This window comes from Ovis canadensis, chromosome X (assembly GCF_042477335.2).
Source record: "Ovis canadensis isolate MfBH-ARS-UI-01 breed Bighorn chromosome X, ARS-UI_OviCan_v2, whole genome shotgun sequence".
Taxonomy (NCBI): domain Eukaryota; kingdom Metazoa; phylum Chordata; class Mammalia; order Artiodactyla; family Bovidae; genus Ovis; species Ovis canadensis.
The window spans coordinates 41,731,534-41,747,800 of NC_091727.1; the positions used below are offsets into that span (position 1 = coordinate 41,731,534).

General features: G+C 37.7%; 1 protein-coding gene across 4 annotated transcripts in view; it reads left to right on the top strand.

Moving 5' to 3' along the window:
- The window catches only part of USP9X (ubiquitin specific peptidase 9 X-linked), a 115,981-nt gene that overhangs the window by 23,296 nt on the left and 76,418 nt on the right, over window positions 1–16,267 (top strand). For all 4 annotated transcript variants that reach the window (XM_070289913.1, XM_070289915.1, XM_070289914.1 and 1 more), the window contains exons 2-4: window positions 9,939–10,192; window positions 14,210–14,355; window positions 15,987–16,066. In XM_070289913.1, the coding sequence (XP_070146014.1) occupies window positions 10,097–10,192; window positions 14,210–14,355; window positions 15,987–16,066 (322 nt within the window). In that variant the 5' untranslated portion in view covers window positions 9,939–10,096. The remainder of the gene's footprint in view (window positions 1–9,938; window positions 10,193–14,209; window positions 14,356–15,986; window positions 16,067–16,267) is intronic.

Genomic DNA, 16,267 nt, shown 5'->3' on the forward strand with positions numbered 1-16,267 from the left:
AGTGTGGAGACCATCCAGGATGTTCCAGTTGGAGTCTAGCCTAGTGTGGTGTGAGTGGGAGTGGAAAAAATAATGTGGACATGTCATAAAAGGAGTACTAGCGCTGAAAAAGGGACAGGGTTTGACTTGTAGTGCACTACCACTGCCCCCTTTCTTTTTGTTTTGAGTGTTTACCTATTGTGTGCCAGTGAATTCTTGGGATTCAATGATGAGCAAAGCTCATACAGCTTCTGCCCTTAGAGTTTTTTTTTTTTAACTGTTCCTTGAGGCATGTGGGATCTTTGTTCCCCTGGTACAAACCTGTGCCCCCTACAGTGGAATTTCAGAGTCCTAACCACTGGACTGCCAGGGAATTCCCGCTTGTGGCGCTTTTCTGTTCTGGTAGGGAGAGAGATCATACACAGGTGCTATGAAAGAAAAATGCAGTTTGCCTCTGAGAGCCTCTGATAGGAGTACTTGATGGATTCTGAGTAAGGAGAGTTGGGGATTGGTGAATCTGTATGGGCAAGACTAAGACCACTTTTGCAAAGGCTCCACAGTCAGCATGAGAAAGTACATTTTGAAGGAACAACAAGAAAGCGAATTGGACTTAGAACCAGCTCTGGGTAAAGTAGTTGCAAGATGAGCCCAAAGTTGGGTGTTCAAGAGCATACTAAACCATTAGAGAAGTATTTTGGTCTTCATTGGGTCTTTGAGGATTTTTTAAGCAGGGCCATGATATTTTAGGGTTTGCATTTTAATAAAATTCAATAGTGATCATTTTTAATGCCAAAAAAAAGAGAAACATAATTGGCACAGACAGGCCTGACAGTAACTGTACTTTTAAGAGAAAAATCAGTCTCTTATCCTTGCCCCACCCCACCCCCCTCTTAATTCTCCCTCTTCAAATATGGAAAGAATATCTTTATCTTGGGGGCTGTAGAGAATCTTCATGGTATATAATGGAAGAGCCAACGGCTTTGAGAATCTACAAAGATGTTAATGCCATCTTGGACAAACTGAAGTTACTTAATCTCTTAGCTTCTGCTTCTGTTTGTTAAATTGGACTGATAATCATGGAATAGGGATCCTGGTGATTAAATGAGATTATATAAATAAATAAAGGACCTATTATTGTGCCTCGTACATAAGTGCTCATAATTTGTCTAGAGAAATGTACAAATTAAGACGGAACTGGAAGGGAACCTGTGATACTGTGATTTATAATAAGAAATAGTCTTTATCCCAGTTACTGGCTACTGAGCTTTTAAAACTTGGCATTTTCTAAGTGGTGAGGATCTGGAAGGTGTCTCTTGTTAGGTGAATGAAGTGACTTAAAAAGCCTCTAGATAGCCAAGGATGGGGGCTGGTTGCCAGGGAAGCCAAGCTTATGAATAGTGTTCTCCCTCCCTTCCTGAAGGAAGGGGAGAAAGGCTTAAAGGTCCTTAATGGCCAGTGATTTAATCAGTTGTGCCTAGGTAATAAAGCCTTCCTAAAACCCCAAAAGGATGGGTTTCAGAGAGCTTCCAGTTTGGTGAACCCATGGAAATATGGGGCAAGTGGTGAGCCCAAAGAGGACATGGAAATTCCATGCCTCTTCTCCATACCTTGACCTATACCATCTGGCTGTTCTTAACTTATATCCTTTTACAATAAATAAACCAATAATGTAGTAAGTAAAATGTTTCTTTGATTTCTGTGAGTTGCTCTAGCAAATTAACCCAAGGAGGGAGTCTTTGGAGCCTCCATTTTATAGCCTATCGGTCAGAAGCACAGGTGACAACTTAGATTTATGGCTGATATGTGAAGTGGGAGGAGGGTCAGTCTTGTAACACTGAGCCCTTAGCAAGTGGAATCTGGAGCTATCTTTCGGTAGATAGTGTCAGAATTGAGTTGAATTGCAGGACATCCAGCTGGTATCGATAATTACTTGGTGTGGGGCAAAAAAACACCCACTGTAAATAATGGGATACAGAATTGTAGAGGCACAGAGAAATTTTGAATGGAATAGAACCAACAACTGCATAAAAGAAACAATTCCTTGGATAGTATAAATACTGAAACGTGTTTTGCTTTACCACTAGAGTGGTTATGGATCATGGTGTATTGATATAATTGATTGTGAGGTGTGTCACAAGCAATAATAATAGGTAGTTAAATAATTAGTTAATACAGTGACAATGTTTGCAAGTGAGTTTATCTATAAATTAGTCAGGATTATCCCCCAATAATTTTCACTTACCATTTCAATGTTATCTTAGAAGGGATTTTTAAAAAAGCAGAAGTCCAGGTATTGCACAGATAATTAAAAGTACATACCTGTTTTTGATCGTTGTTTGTTTTTTTAAATTTTGTGTTCTGTTTCATATACTTGAGGATTTGGGCAGTTTTTCTCTGTCCATGGACTTGTGTCAAACCTGTAATACCCCATGTGTGTCATTTCTTACGTTGTAGAAGAACTATGTAGAGAAGGATATCTTTTCTTCCAGACTATAATGCATAAAAAGTTTGCTTTTAAACTTGTTGAATCTATCATGGCAATAGAAATTCCAGTTTAAGATTCAAAAAGATCTAAGTACTCTTGGCTTAAAATAAGCCAATACACTAAAATAGTGGTTATTTTGAAATAAAGCTTAGTACTTAAAAGATGTTTCATATTGACTTATAATAAAGATGAAACGACTTACACATTTTGCAGTAAAATTTTAAACCAACATGTAAGTTCTTTCTTTTATGTGCTAGAGTATTAATTGCAAAATAATAGTTTGTCTAGTTAGTTGTAATTAAGGTTTTCATTTTGTAGTGATTGGTCAGAGTAGTAAGGTCTAGTGCTAGGTATGTACATCTTGTGTTTCACAGTTAGGTCTCTCACCTCTTGAGTCAAGTATTTTAAGAGGAAAACAAGGGTAATAGATGCCAGTTAAACATGGAAAGTCACTAGATGAAGAAAGATAATTGAATAATTTTCCCCTTCGGTTTTGATAGATAAAACCAGAATAGGTTTAAGTTCTCAAGATAATTTCATGGATGTATATAAGGATCTATCAAATTAGTTTCTAATGAACTCATTTTGGTGATTAGTAAATAATTTGTTGGACTTGGCATTGTTGCTTATCTCTCAACACAATGTGTAATGTTAGTTCCACAAGAGCCGAGATTGGCCAGCTGTGTAACGCCATGTATTTATTCCTTCATGCTGAAAACAATATGTGGCCCACTGTAGATACTCAGCATATATTTCTTAAATGACTAAGCTTTGAGTTTTTATTTTAACGTCCTTTATATTTTGGATGAAAAGAGAAAAATTTAGAAAGAGAAGGACTCTTTTAGTATAGTAGGATCATATATGTGGAATTGTAGAGACTTTCAGTGTGCTGTATAAAAGAGATTCTGGAATGTAGGGAAAGTTTGAGCAGAGATGGAAGAATGTAGAGAAGGACCATTCTTTGTCTTGAGGGTTTTTGTGGTATTAAGGCCCTTCCATTTGAAAGCTGCTATAGAAATTCAGTCCTACAAAGTTTAAAATAAATACAAATGGTTGATGTTTATGGAATACTAGGTTATTTAGTATAATGGGTGACCAAGCTTTATCCAGGTAAACGTGATGCTATTCCCATCTTGGAAGGTGCTAAGTTTGAATATAAAAATACCATAAGTTCTAAAGGGACTCTCCTTTTCAACAAAATAACACTAAGGTAAATGGAAAAGGCAGCAGTCTGAGACCTCTCCCCAGATAAAACAGCTGATATTGCCATTTTGTATTGCAGAAAATCCAAGATGCATTCTGGTAAAATTCATATGAAAGGGTGGGAGAACAATGACCCCTGCAATACTCTTGTTTTTCTAAAATAAAATGTTAAGCTTCAAACTTTACTTTGTACAGTACATTTTCACATTGTGATTTATTGACTTTTAGTGTTCCTACAGGAACTGGTGGCTGTTGTGTCAGATTTTAAATGATCTGAATGATTATTGAGTTGCTCAGTTCTGTGTAGGATACTTCTACATTAACTTGGTAGAAAGTTTGTTCTAACTCAGCTGCTGCTGCTGCTTAATCGCTTCAGTCGTGTCCGACTCTGTGCGACCCCATAGACGGCAGCCCACCAGGCTCTCCCGTCCCTGGGATTCTCCAGGCAAGAACACTGGAGTGAGTTGCCATTTCCTTCTCCAATGCATGAAAGTGAAAACTGAAAGTGAAGTTGCTCAGTCGTGTCCAACTTCTAGCGACCCCATGGACTGCAGCCTACCAGGCTCCTCCGCCCATGGGATTTTCCAGGCAAGAGTACTGGAGTGGGTTGCCATTTCCTTCTCCAATGCATGAAAGTGAAAAATGAAAGTGAAGTCGCTCAGTAGTGTCCGCAACTCTCCGCCCATGGGATTTTCCAGGCGAGAGTACTAGAGTGGGTTGCCATTGCCTTCTCCGACTAACACAGCTATGAATGCCTAAATAACTGTGACTTGGAAGATAAGCTCCTTTAGAACCTTGAGAGTACTTCTCTCTCTCTCTTTTTTTTTAAAAAATTATTTATTTATTTATTTGAGTGTAGCAGGTCTTAGTTTCGGCATGTGGAATATAGTTCCCTGACCAGGAATCAAACCTAGGCCCCCTGCATTGGGAGCACAGAGTTCTTAGACACTGGACCACCAGGGAAGTCCGAGAGTACTTCTTGTAATCAAGTAAAGGAGTGTGATAGCAATTCAAATCCCATCCACTTGAATTGAATGGGATTTATTAAGAAAGGTACCAGTGTTCCAGGGGATTCCCTGATGGTTCGGATGGTAAAGAATCTGCCTGCAATGCAGGAGACCCTGGTTCGATCCCTGTGTCAGGAAGATCCCCTAGCCACTCCAGTATTCTTGCCTGGGAAATCCCATGGACAGAGGAGCCTGGTGGGCTACAGTCCACGAGGTGGCAAAGAATTGGACATGACTGAGCAACTAACATTTCACTTTAAAAAAAAAAAAATTAAGAAAGCTACCAGTGTTGGAAATTCCCTGGTTGTCAGTGGTTAGGACTCCGCACTCTCACTGCCAGTGACCCAGGTTCAGTCCCTGTGGGGAAACTAAAGTCTTGAAAGCCCTGTGGTGTAGCCAAAAAAAAAAAAAAGGAAAGAAAAGGAGGAAAAAAATAGTGGTGTTATTCTTGGGTAACGTAGTTGTAGTGTATCTTTGACTTTTTTTTCCTCCATTCAGACTTTCCAGATTATATTTCAATACATTATTTTCAAATTCTTAGCTCAAATATTCAGTAACTCTACACAGTACACTATAGAAAAGGAAAGGAAAATTAAAATTTTTGAGAACTACTGTGTTTGGTATTTATGAAACACTTTTATTAAAATAATTCTCATGACTTTTTTCTCTTTTTGCTGTGCTACATGGCATGTGAGATTTTAGTTCCCCAACCGAGCATCGAATCTCTGTCCCCTGCCTTGGGAGCATGCAGTCTTAACCACAGGACCACAGGGGAAGCCCCTTCATGGCATTTTTGTGGGTAGCACTGTCTGCTTTAAAGACCTGGAAAATTAGTGAGAGTACTTGTTACTGGACTTTAAGGTAGGGCAGCTTGTAAGTGGCAGAGGTGGGGTTTTGAGCAAGAGTTATGTTTGAATCCAGAAATTACTTTTAATTGCTCCATTCCTGTGTCTTGTTCTTAATCTCTCAACCTAGCACACTAAGGGAAAAGTATCCAATTCTTACGTGGTGGTAGAGATGACTGTTAAAAATAGCAGAATAGAGCGATGTATATGCTGTGCTGAGACCTACTGTGCCTGCCCAGCACAGAAATGTGGAGAAGATGATTGAGTTCTGTGGTCTGAGAGAAAGGTGTTTTATCTGGGGAGAGGTCTCAGACTGCTGCCTTTTCCATTTACCTTAGTGTTATTTTGTTGAAAAGGATAGTCCCTTAGTTATCCACAGAATGCTTTTATCTAGAATAATTTGTCCTCTGACTTTTTGCCAGATATTTTCGATTTATCTAGAGATGGAGAGTTGCTGCTGCTGCTGCTAAGTCGCTTCAGTCGTGTCCAACTCTGTGCGACCCCGTGACGGCAGCCCACCAGGCTCCCCCATCCCCGGGATTCTCCAGGCAAGAACACTGGAGTGGGTTGCCATTTCCTTCTCTAATGCATGAAAGTGAAAAGTGAAAGGGAAGTCACTGAGTTGTGTCCAACTCTGGTAGGACTGCAGCCTACCAGGCTTCTCCATCCATGGGATTTTCCAGGCAAGAGTACTGGAGTGGGGTACCATTGCCTTCTCCAAGATGGAGAGTTACTGAGATGCATATGGATGGAACAATGTTGAGCATAAACAAACAACATGAGAATATAATTTTAAGATGTTTTAAGTTAATGTCCTAATGTTAAAGGAGTACAAAGCAAGAGAGCCGTTTAATATATATATAATATATTACTGTGGGAAAAATATATAACCGATTTTAATCATTATTAAGAATATAGTTCAGTGGCATTGAGTACATTAACATTGTGTAGCCATCACCACCAACCATCTCCACAACTTTTCATTCTCCCAAACTGCAACTCTGTACCACTTGATCAATAATTGTCCATCACCCCACTTTTCCAACCCCTGGTAACCACCTTTCTACTTTCCTTCTCTGAGTGTAGTTACCTCATATAAGTGGAGTCATGGACCGCTTTCCCCTTTGTGGCTGATTTGTTTCATTTAGCATTATGTCCTCTAGGTACATCCAAGTCAGAATTTTCTTCCTTGTTAATGCTAAATACTATTCCATTGTGTGTGTAGACCAAATGTTTATCCATTCACCCTTGGGTTTGCTTCCTGGAAATACCTTTTGAAGAGTGATGGCATTGGTTTAGTGGACAAAGTAATAAAATTCACTTTAGCGTTATTAACTTATCTGTTTTGTTCAAGTCACTTCTTAGAGCCATGGTTTTCTAGTTTACAGGAAAATACCACAGTCTATGTAAACTGTAAGGATGCACCTTAAAAACACCATTTTAATTTTGTTGTGCCTCAGGATTTATTTCCCCCTTCCCAACTTGCCCTCCATTTGGGAATAAAAAATAGATTTCTTCCCACCCCCCAAGATTGTGACTACTCACTTTCAGAAGGGGGTGTTTATTTGGGGGCAAGGGGATACCATATGATGCTAGAAGGGAAAAATGGGGAAACAGTGTCAGATTTCATTTTCTTGGGTTCCAAAATCAATGTGGATGGTGACTGCAGCCACAAAATTAAAAGACGCTTGCTCCTTGGAAGAATAGCAATGACAAATCTAGACAGTATATTAAAAAGCAGAGACATCACTTTGCTGGCAAAAGTACATATAGTCAAAGCTATGGTTTTTCCAGTAGTCATGTATGGATATGAGAGTTGGACCATAAAGAAGGCTGAGTGCCAAAGAATTGACACTTTCGAACTGTGGTGCTGGAGAAGACTCTAGAGAGTCCCTTGAACTACAAGGAGATCCAACCAGTCAATCCTAAAGGAAATAACGCTGAATATTCATTGGAAGGACTGAAGCTGAAGCTCCAGTACATCAGCTATCTTTTGCAAAGAGCCAACTCATTGGAAAAGACCCTGATGCTGGGGAAAATTGAGGGCAGGAGGAGAATGGGGCAACATAATGTGATGGTTGGATGGCATCACTGACTCAATGGACATGAGTTTGAGCAAACTCAGGGAGATAGTGAAGGACAGAGAAGCCTGGTTTGCTTCAGTTCATGGGATCACAGAGTTGGACATGGCTTAGCAACTGAACAACAACCCATATGGTACTAATGAATCCATCTCCCACTCTTCTGTGAACATTAGCGTTCTCTTCAAGACCCCGTCCCCCAAGTTTTCCTTCAGTTCCTGACCTAGAGTCGGCTATTTAGTGGATGTTTTCACTGTTGTTTCAGCATCAAAACGTGTACTTGTCACTGATGTGACTACTATCTACTTACTATTCTCTCCTCTCCACTTTGAAAAGAAGTGGAAACGAAATCGAAGTTCAGGATTGTAAAAGCCAAGGAACCTCAGGTTCAGGAACGGACGTGGGAGTAGTGGCAGCCAGTTGTGGCTAATTCTGAGAAGAGAACAGACAGGGTGAACAGCAACAGACAGTCATTTGACTATGAGCTGTCAATTAGTAGAGCATTGATCAGTGAACCAGACCTTCTTCCCCCTCCAAAGTACATATTTATAAAGATTTGCATGTAATTTGGGGGGAGTTAATCCTCAAACCTGTCCATAGACCTCAGCTGAGGTCTAAGACCCACTGGCTTAAAACAGTCTTGATAGCTTAGATACAACTAGATGATGATGAGAGAGAATGGAAGAAAGGAAGGGGGAAGCAGAGGCCTTCTTTTTAAGATTTGGGGGGAAAGGGAAGGACGGAAGTTGGTGAATTTTCATTTTGGTAATGAAGATTGAAGCACATTTATAGGCTAAGAGACATCCAGGAAAAGATTGAGGGGGGTGACAATTGAGATAATCATTCATTGGGGATCATGAGTAATGGGATCAAAAGGAAGAGATTGGAGCAGGGTTGAAGTAGAGAAGATTGAAGGTGAATCAGGTAGTTGATGTTTTGTGTATTGAGAAAAAGAATAGTTAAACAATTTGCCAGCCAACCCAAAATGGCTGAAGAAAATGATAGGTGGGTTTTTTTTAATTGTCTACTTCACATGAAACTTTTTTGTAATGTAGGTTGTATAAACGTGGAAAGCAAAAGTGAGAGAGAGACTGTTCAACCGTGTTACCTTTTGTTTTTCCACTTTACGTATTAAAGGTTTTCCCGTTTTTAGCCTCACCAGTCCATGGGGTCGCGAAGAGTTAGACACGACTGAGCGATTCACTTTTACTTTTCACTTTCACGCATTGGAGAAGGAAATGGCAACCCACTCCAGTGTTCTTGCCTGGAGAATCCCAGGGACAGAGAAGCCTAGTGGGCTGCCGTCTACGGGGTTGCACAGAGTTGGACACGACTGAAGCAACTTAGCAGCAGCAGCAGCAGTCCTCGATACTATCAGTCTTAAACTTTAAGTTTGAGGCAAACATGGAGTAAATGGAAATGTGGTTTCCTTAAAACTAAATACCTGTAAATCAATCAGTTGAGGTTCTCATTCTTGTGGCATATTAGAATCAGTTATGGGGGAGATATTTTTAAAAGTGCTGATGCCTAGGCTTAACTCCAAAATACTGTAATTTATTCATTCTGAAGAGGGGTTTGGACATCAGTGTTTTTAAAAGCACCTTGGATGATTTTACTCTGCAGCCAAGAATACAGAATTGAGGGTTTGGTGGTCTTCCTCTATACACCTTTGCTGCTCAGGTAGCAAAGAAGAATTCCATTGTTAAACAGTTTGGGTCTGGAGCCCTGCCATGGCTCTAGTGGTGCCTGGGGCCAAAACCTCCCCAAAAGGGAAAAGTCAAGGTCATTTGACAAAACAGGTTGTATTGGAGGAGTAGGATACAGTTTGAACCCTCTCCAAAGAAAACGTCCCCCAAAGTTTTGAAGTTTCTGTTAAAACCACTTGTACATTTGTTTAGAAACCATTTTAATATCCATGTACCAGTGATAAATGTTAGTTGTACAGTTCTTCCTGAAATATTTTTAATGATCAGATTTTATTACTTGGTTTATATCTTAAATACGTTTGTGAAATTGTGTATATTCAAGGCATTAGCAAATTGAAGACAGTTTTTGCCACTCCATAATCAATCGAAATAACAGCCAAATAAATAACCTTGATAGGAGGAAACTGAAATATTATGAGGCTGTATTTGTATGTTTTCTTGATGTAACTACTGATGTACTATTATCAGTTTATTTAAATATAGTATTAATGAAACTAACTTTTCACTTTGTCCTCTCTTTTACATAGCCACCTTCTCCTGACTAGATTCACTGGTAATATTAAATTTGAACAATTCCTTAATGTTTTTTTATGTCTAAAACAAATGTGCTTTTTTTTTTCTTTTACTTGTAGGTTATGCAATGGTCTCTGCAAGATGGTTTATTCTTGAATTGGAGCTTTTTAAGACTGGCAAATGCTGGTACTTCATCTTCTATAAGTGGACTATAATTTCTTTTTTCAAGACAACTACATAAGCAGACAAAATTGCAAAGATCTGCCCTGTGTCGAGTATGACAGCCACGACTCGTGGCTCTCCAGTAGGAGGGAATGACAGCCAGGGCCAGGCTCCTGATGGACAGTCTCAGCCCGCCCTCCAGCAGAATCAGGTAGGAAGTTTAAGATACTAGTTAAAGTTACGTTGGTGTATCTGTTACAGGTACAGATATCCCATGTTCTAAATAACTAAATATCCCATGTTCTGAATAATTAGGAGTATGTTCTGAATAATTTGTGAACCATAAAGCTGTTATTAAGAAAAATAAACGTGTCTTACACAGTAACAAGAATCTCAAATACTGTATAGGTGGTGATGCTTGGGTATGTAGCCCCTTTTTTCCCTCTGGTGTCTTATTCTATTAGTAATCATTAAAGTTAAGCCCTTTGTCAGTTCCAGAGCAAAGCATTAAATCATTTGATGTAGCCTGTGGTGAGAGTATGGACTCGAGTCATGTTGCTTGTGCTCACATTTTAGCTTTGCACCATGCGATGCTAGCTTTATGACTCTGGGTAAATTATATGACCTTTTAAACCTTAGTTTTTCTGCTGTAAAAAGATAACAATACTGTACTTTATGGGATCATTAAGAGCATCAAATGAAATAATATTTTCTAAGAGCTTAAAATAGATTTGGGTATCAAGATTTTATGCTGACCTCAAAACTCAAAGGGTAATATTCTTTTTCTGTTCTCTGGATGAATTTGTATAAGATTTCAGTTATTTCTGCATTAATAATTTCACCAATAAAATCAAAACAATCTGCCTGGGGCTGTATTTGTGGAAAGGATATAACTGCAGATCCAACTTTTTTTTAATAGGGGGATTTTCTGATTTGTGTGTGTGTGTGTGTGGTGTGACTTTTGGTAATGTGTTTTCTCAAGGAATTTGTCCACTGCATCTAGATTGTCAAATGTATTGAAGCAAGACTGTTTATAATATCCTTTTTTATCTTTTTAATGTCTTAGGATCTGTGGTAACATCTCCTTTTTCATCCTTGATAGTGCTAATTTGTGTTCTCTCTCCTGATTACCCTTTCCTAAAGAAAGGATTTATCAATTTCATCAAACCTTCCCTCAAACCAATTTTTGGCTTTAACTCTCTCCCCCCTTCCTACTTGTATGCTTTTAACCCTTATTTCGTGTTCCCTTTTACTTCTTTTGAATTTGAATTGCCGTTCTTTTTTCTCATTTCTTGAAATGGAAGTTGAAAGAATTAGTTTTCAGCTTTCTATTGTACATACTTTTATACCAGGAAATAGTAAATTGAATAAGACAAACATTAAAACTTGTAATGCAGCTCAGACAGCACTTAGAGGTGAATTTGTCACGGCGGGGCATGCACGTGAATCACAAACTTGCTTACAGTTGGTGCATGTTTATGTAGAATTCTGTATGGGTAAGTTTTAGGCAAAAGTTATTGTAGAGGACTTACATCTGTCATTTGAGGGTACGTTTTTATTGTCTAGCTATTATAGGTTATTCTCTCTACTTACAAGTATGATAGGAAAGAGTTGACGTGTGTGCGCTCGCCCATGTGCATCCTCCTCTTTCCCTCCCTCCTTCCCCCACTTTCATCCTCTCCCTCTGTCGTTTTAGAGACATGAGCAAGTCAGGTTTTAATAAATGTCAACTTTATTCCTTTTCCTCTCCAGTTCCCACTTTTAGGACATGTAATACTTAAGTATATGGTCACAGGTTTTGGACAGAGTTAAGTCTTTCCTATGTCATAAATTTGTTAGCCAGTACTCATGTTTCTTTAAACGTAGTCAGTTTGTGGTAGATGCCAGAGATTTATATTTTTAAACCAGGAGCTTGTAGTTGGAAATCCAGTGTCTTTTGCCCTCTCTTTTCTGTTTCATACCTGCACCGTGCACAGACTCCTAAATCATTCGCCAGTGTTTGTGGTTTGCATGGCTTTAAGTAGAAATTAAATCTCTAATCTTACTCTTATCTTAAGGTATACTAAGAGCTCTTGGGTTTGTGATCTTCAACTTAATAATATGCATCTGCATTATGGCCTCTTCCTTTAAATAGCTCTTTACATTTTTGGAGATGATAATTTAAAAAGGAGCAAACAAATTGCATTCTTTCTTTTTTTTGGCCTCACGGCTTGTGGGATCTTAGTTCCCAGACCAGGGACTGAACCTGGGCCCTTGGCAGTGAGAGCATGGAGTCCTGACCACTGAATCGCCAGGGAATTCCCACAGATTATATTCATAACCGTCTGTAGTATCCCTTTTTCGCTTTCTTATTCTCTACTTTTTAATGTTAGGATTCTAGTTATTTCAAAGGTTTGGCACTTAATGGACCTAGAAGAAGCAAACATAACACTAATCACTTCCCACCTTATGGCTTACCTTGAATATATTTTTTTCATATGACATAAAGGGAATTTCTAAAATCAATCAGATTTTTCACTTGATATATAGTAATTTTTAGAAGGGTTCCCACAGGAGAGAATTTTAAGCTCTACTAAAGCTCAGTGATAAATGAAGCAGCCTTGGCAAAGACCCTATGAGATGAACACTCTTGGGAGATGTTTATGGGAGGGTGCAGACTTTCTGGAATGGAATTTGGTAGTATATAGGTCAGCAGCCCTAAAAGAAATAATTTTTACCATTGTTACACTAATTATATATAAGGAAAATTTTTATGTAAAAGATTTATATATAAAAGTATAATTTTATGTTAGCAGTAAAATTTGCAGAATGCTAAATGTCCCTTAATTTTGTTTAATTGATTGAATGCTATGGCCATATGGCCATTAATCAGCTCTTTAAAAAAGATTGTTAGTGATGTGGGAAAATACTTAAATGGAAAAAGACACAAACTTTTAAGCAAGTATAATCCTAATTTTAGTGAAAACTTATATGTATATATGGACAGGATTTGTGGGAGGTCACAGAACAAAAATTTCAGGAAATAATTGAAAATGTCTCTGGTGCTTATCTTTGGTGTATTATTATGGGTATCTTAATTGTTATTTTTATCTTTACAATTTCTGTGAGCATATCTATAATACATATATACCAGAGGAAATGGGGGAGGCTTTTTAAAAATTAATGAAGCAGACTTCCTAAGTTACATAGTTAAAATGCAAATATTTCTGTTGGGCTTCTAAAACTTGAATTCTGTTCTGTAGTTTTTTTGCCTTGAAGCTAGCCTTTAGCACCTGCATAGTGTTCATCATCTTAAGTAAAGATTGGCTGTTTTCTTACAAATTGGCTGTATGAGTTCATGTATAAAGTTTGTAACTAGAATATAGTATACGCACCTGTCTTCAGTACAAGCATTTATATATGCATCTGTTCAGTAAGTGCTAATAAACTGATAAGGAATGGGGCCTTCTCTAAAAGGGCCATCAACCTACAGTGGGTAGAAAATTCCAAACACACACACACACAAAAATCAGCTTAAAATTTAGATTAGTTTCAATTAGGAGAAAAATACCATCTGCTTTCAAAATTAATAAGGGTTGTAAAAGTTCATTCACTTGGTTGTAGAAATACTGTGCACAGCTAAAGTATGGAGGGGTGAAAAAAGAAGTACCAACAGTGAAGAGTAAAGTTGGCCTTATTAGTTGAAGATGAAGTGACTTGTTTAGAAACCACAATGAAGTTTTAATAATTGTTTGGATAGTAGTTTGAGACTAGGGGAACTATGGAATAAAAGTTATTTTTCCTCTTCAAAATGAAAAATAAAAGTTATAAGTCAGAGACTTTTTAATCTGTAAAATGTGTGCAATAATTTGTATCATGAAGGGCTCATATATGGGAAATGTAAGTGGAGAAGCAGTACACATTGTAGATAAAAACTCAGACTTTAGAATTAGACCTGGATTTAAATCCTGACCGCAGAACTGGAGCTGTGTGACCTTGGGCTAATTACGTGTTTTCTGAGGTTTTGTTTTTTTAATCTATTAAGTGGAAGAATACTTCCTTAGGCTGTTGAGGATTAAATGAAATTATGTTGAAGTGTAGTAGCACAGAGACTGCCTGATACATCATAAACTTACAATGATCATATCTTTAAAAATTTAAATTATTTCCCCCTAATCTGTTTTGGTGTTTGAATTATTAGATGTGTGTTTGTTATAGAAACTTAAATCTGGAATATTTAATCTTTAAGACCTCATCGCCTGATTCTTCCAATGAAAATTCCCCGGCAACTCCTCCGGATGAACAAGGTCAAGGTGATGCCCCATCACAGCTTGAAGACGAGGAGCCTGCATTTCCACATACTGACCTGGCAAAGTTGGATGACATGATCAATAGGTGAGTTGATTTTGTCTTGTTTTTTGATGTATGTCATACACAGGAAAAACAAGATTTTCACCATAGTGATTAGTGCAAGAGTGGATAGGAATATTACAGTTAACCATGTTGCCTCTTTAAATACCCGTAACATCTTAGTCATTGCCAAGTACTTTGCAACCTGTGGTTCTTAATAGATTTAAAAATGAAAGGAAGTAACAGTGTCAATAAAATGTTAAGATTAATGATGATCACTCTAGCTGGTGTATTACTGAAGTAGAACCATATGTGTGATTTCCCTTTTTTCTTATTGGTGAATGGGTTACTGGATGACTTTACTTTTTGCATGGCCCTGAGGTAAACCAGGTCATAAGGAGACTGAGTTCCTCAGAGCCTGCCCCTTGTCAACTGATTAGTTGGAGGCATTTAAGCATCTCACCCATTTGTTTCTCCTGATCTTCATCTCACGGAGTAGTTCAGAGTATACATTTTTTCATACTCATAATAACAAACATTCACCTCCACCCACCCACCCATCCCCATGCTTTATCTGGAATAAGACTCAGAGAGTGAAAATTTAAGCTTGTGTGTGTGGGAAGGAAAATATTTAAAAAGCAGATAAGGGAAGAGTATGTCAGGGACCCTCCCCCCGCCCCCACAGGTCTGTGTTCTCACACCAGGCTGTAAACTCAACAAGTGAGTCCTAGGGAGGTATGAAACATCCCCTCAAAAGAAAAGGAAAACACACACACTGATAGGGACTTACTTGCTTTACTGAATTTACTTTTTAAAAACATTCTGATTACATAACTAATATAATGTAAGTACACATTGTTAAACATAGAGATATATTATGTCAATAAGGTTCACTATAATTTCCTTGTTATATACACACCTCCCAACCAAAACTTACCACTAGCAATAAGGTGTGCATTCTTCCAGGTTATCTTTGTGTTTATTATCATAAGTACTGCTTTCTCTACAAATAATGGAATTCTTACTATATTACTGAAATGTTCCTCATTTCTTTTATCTTAAATAATTTTCCTATTAATATATATTTAATTCATTATTTTTAGAGATATACTTGAAAGAACACATTAAATGTATATAATGATTAGTCAAGCAAACAAACAATTGTATGAAGTTGTAATGTCCCTGACCATTCTCTTAGAGCAGAGATATAATAGCAAAAAGTTGTATTTTGCTATTCAGTTTTTGTCTGGTGGTTGCTCACTCAAGGACAGAATTGCATGGTAGCAAATCTGGGGAAGAGAAACATAAAATGATTGTTTTTTTATGTAAATAAAAGAGCACTTTCGTATGAACTCTAACAATAGATATCCATTTAAGTGATATTTGATTATTATAGTAGTTTTATATCTTAAGTTATTAAAATAATTTATTCCCCCTTCTCTCATTGCTATATTTTTTTCTTGACAGTTCCTTAAAAATTTTTTTGTAGAGACAACAGATGACAGTTAGTCAAACAAAGCAGACTAGTTTGCCAACTTTGTGGTTTTAATATTTTAGTGTCATTTTAATTCTAATATTTTCATGGTGAGGTAAGTAACTGTAATTAGTAACTCATTTATAGTGCCTCTTTCAGTGTTCAACCAATAAACACCTTTTTATATTATTAAAACTCTTAGGCCTCGATGGGTGGTTCCAGTTTTGCCAAAAGGGGAATTAGAAGTGCTTTTAGAAGCTGCTATTGACCTTAGTAAAAAAGGTAAGTTTAAATGGTATTAGGCTTTCCATATAATGTATCCTACTAGAAAATAGTTTGACTTCATGCCTGAATACTTTTTCTGTATATTCCTAGACAAGAACATTTAGCTAAGTTTTCTTGCTATGGCTTAAGATTTATACCTGGAGCCAGGGTTCATATCCTTAGGACAACCTTCAAGGATGTTTGTGAACTCTCTGAAGT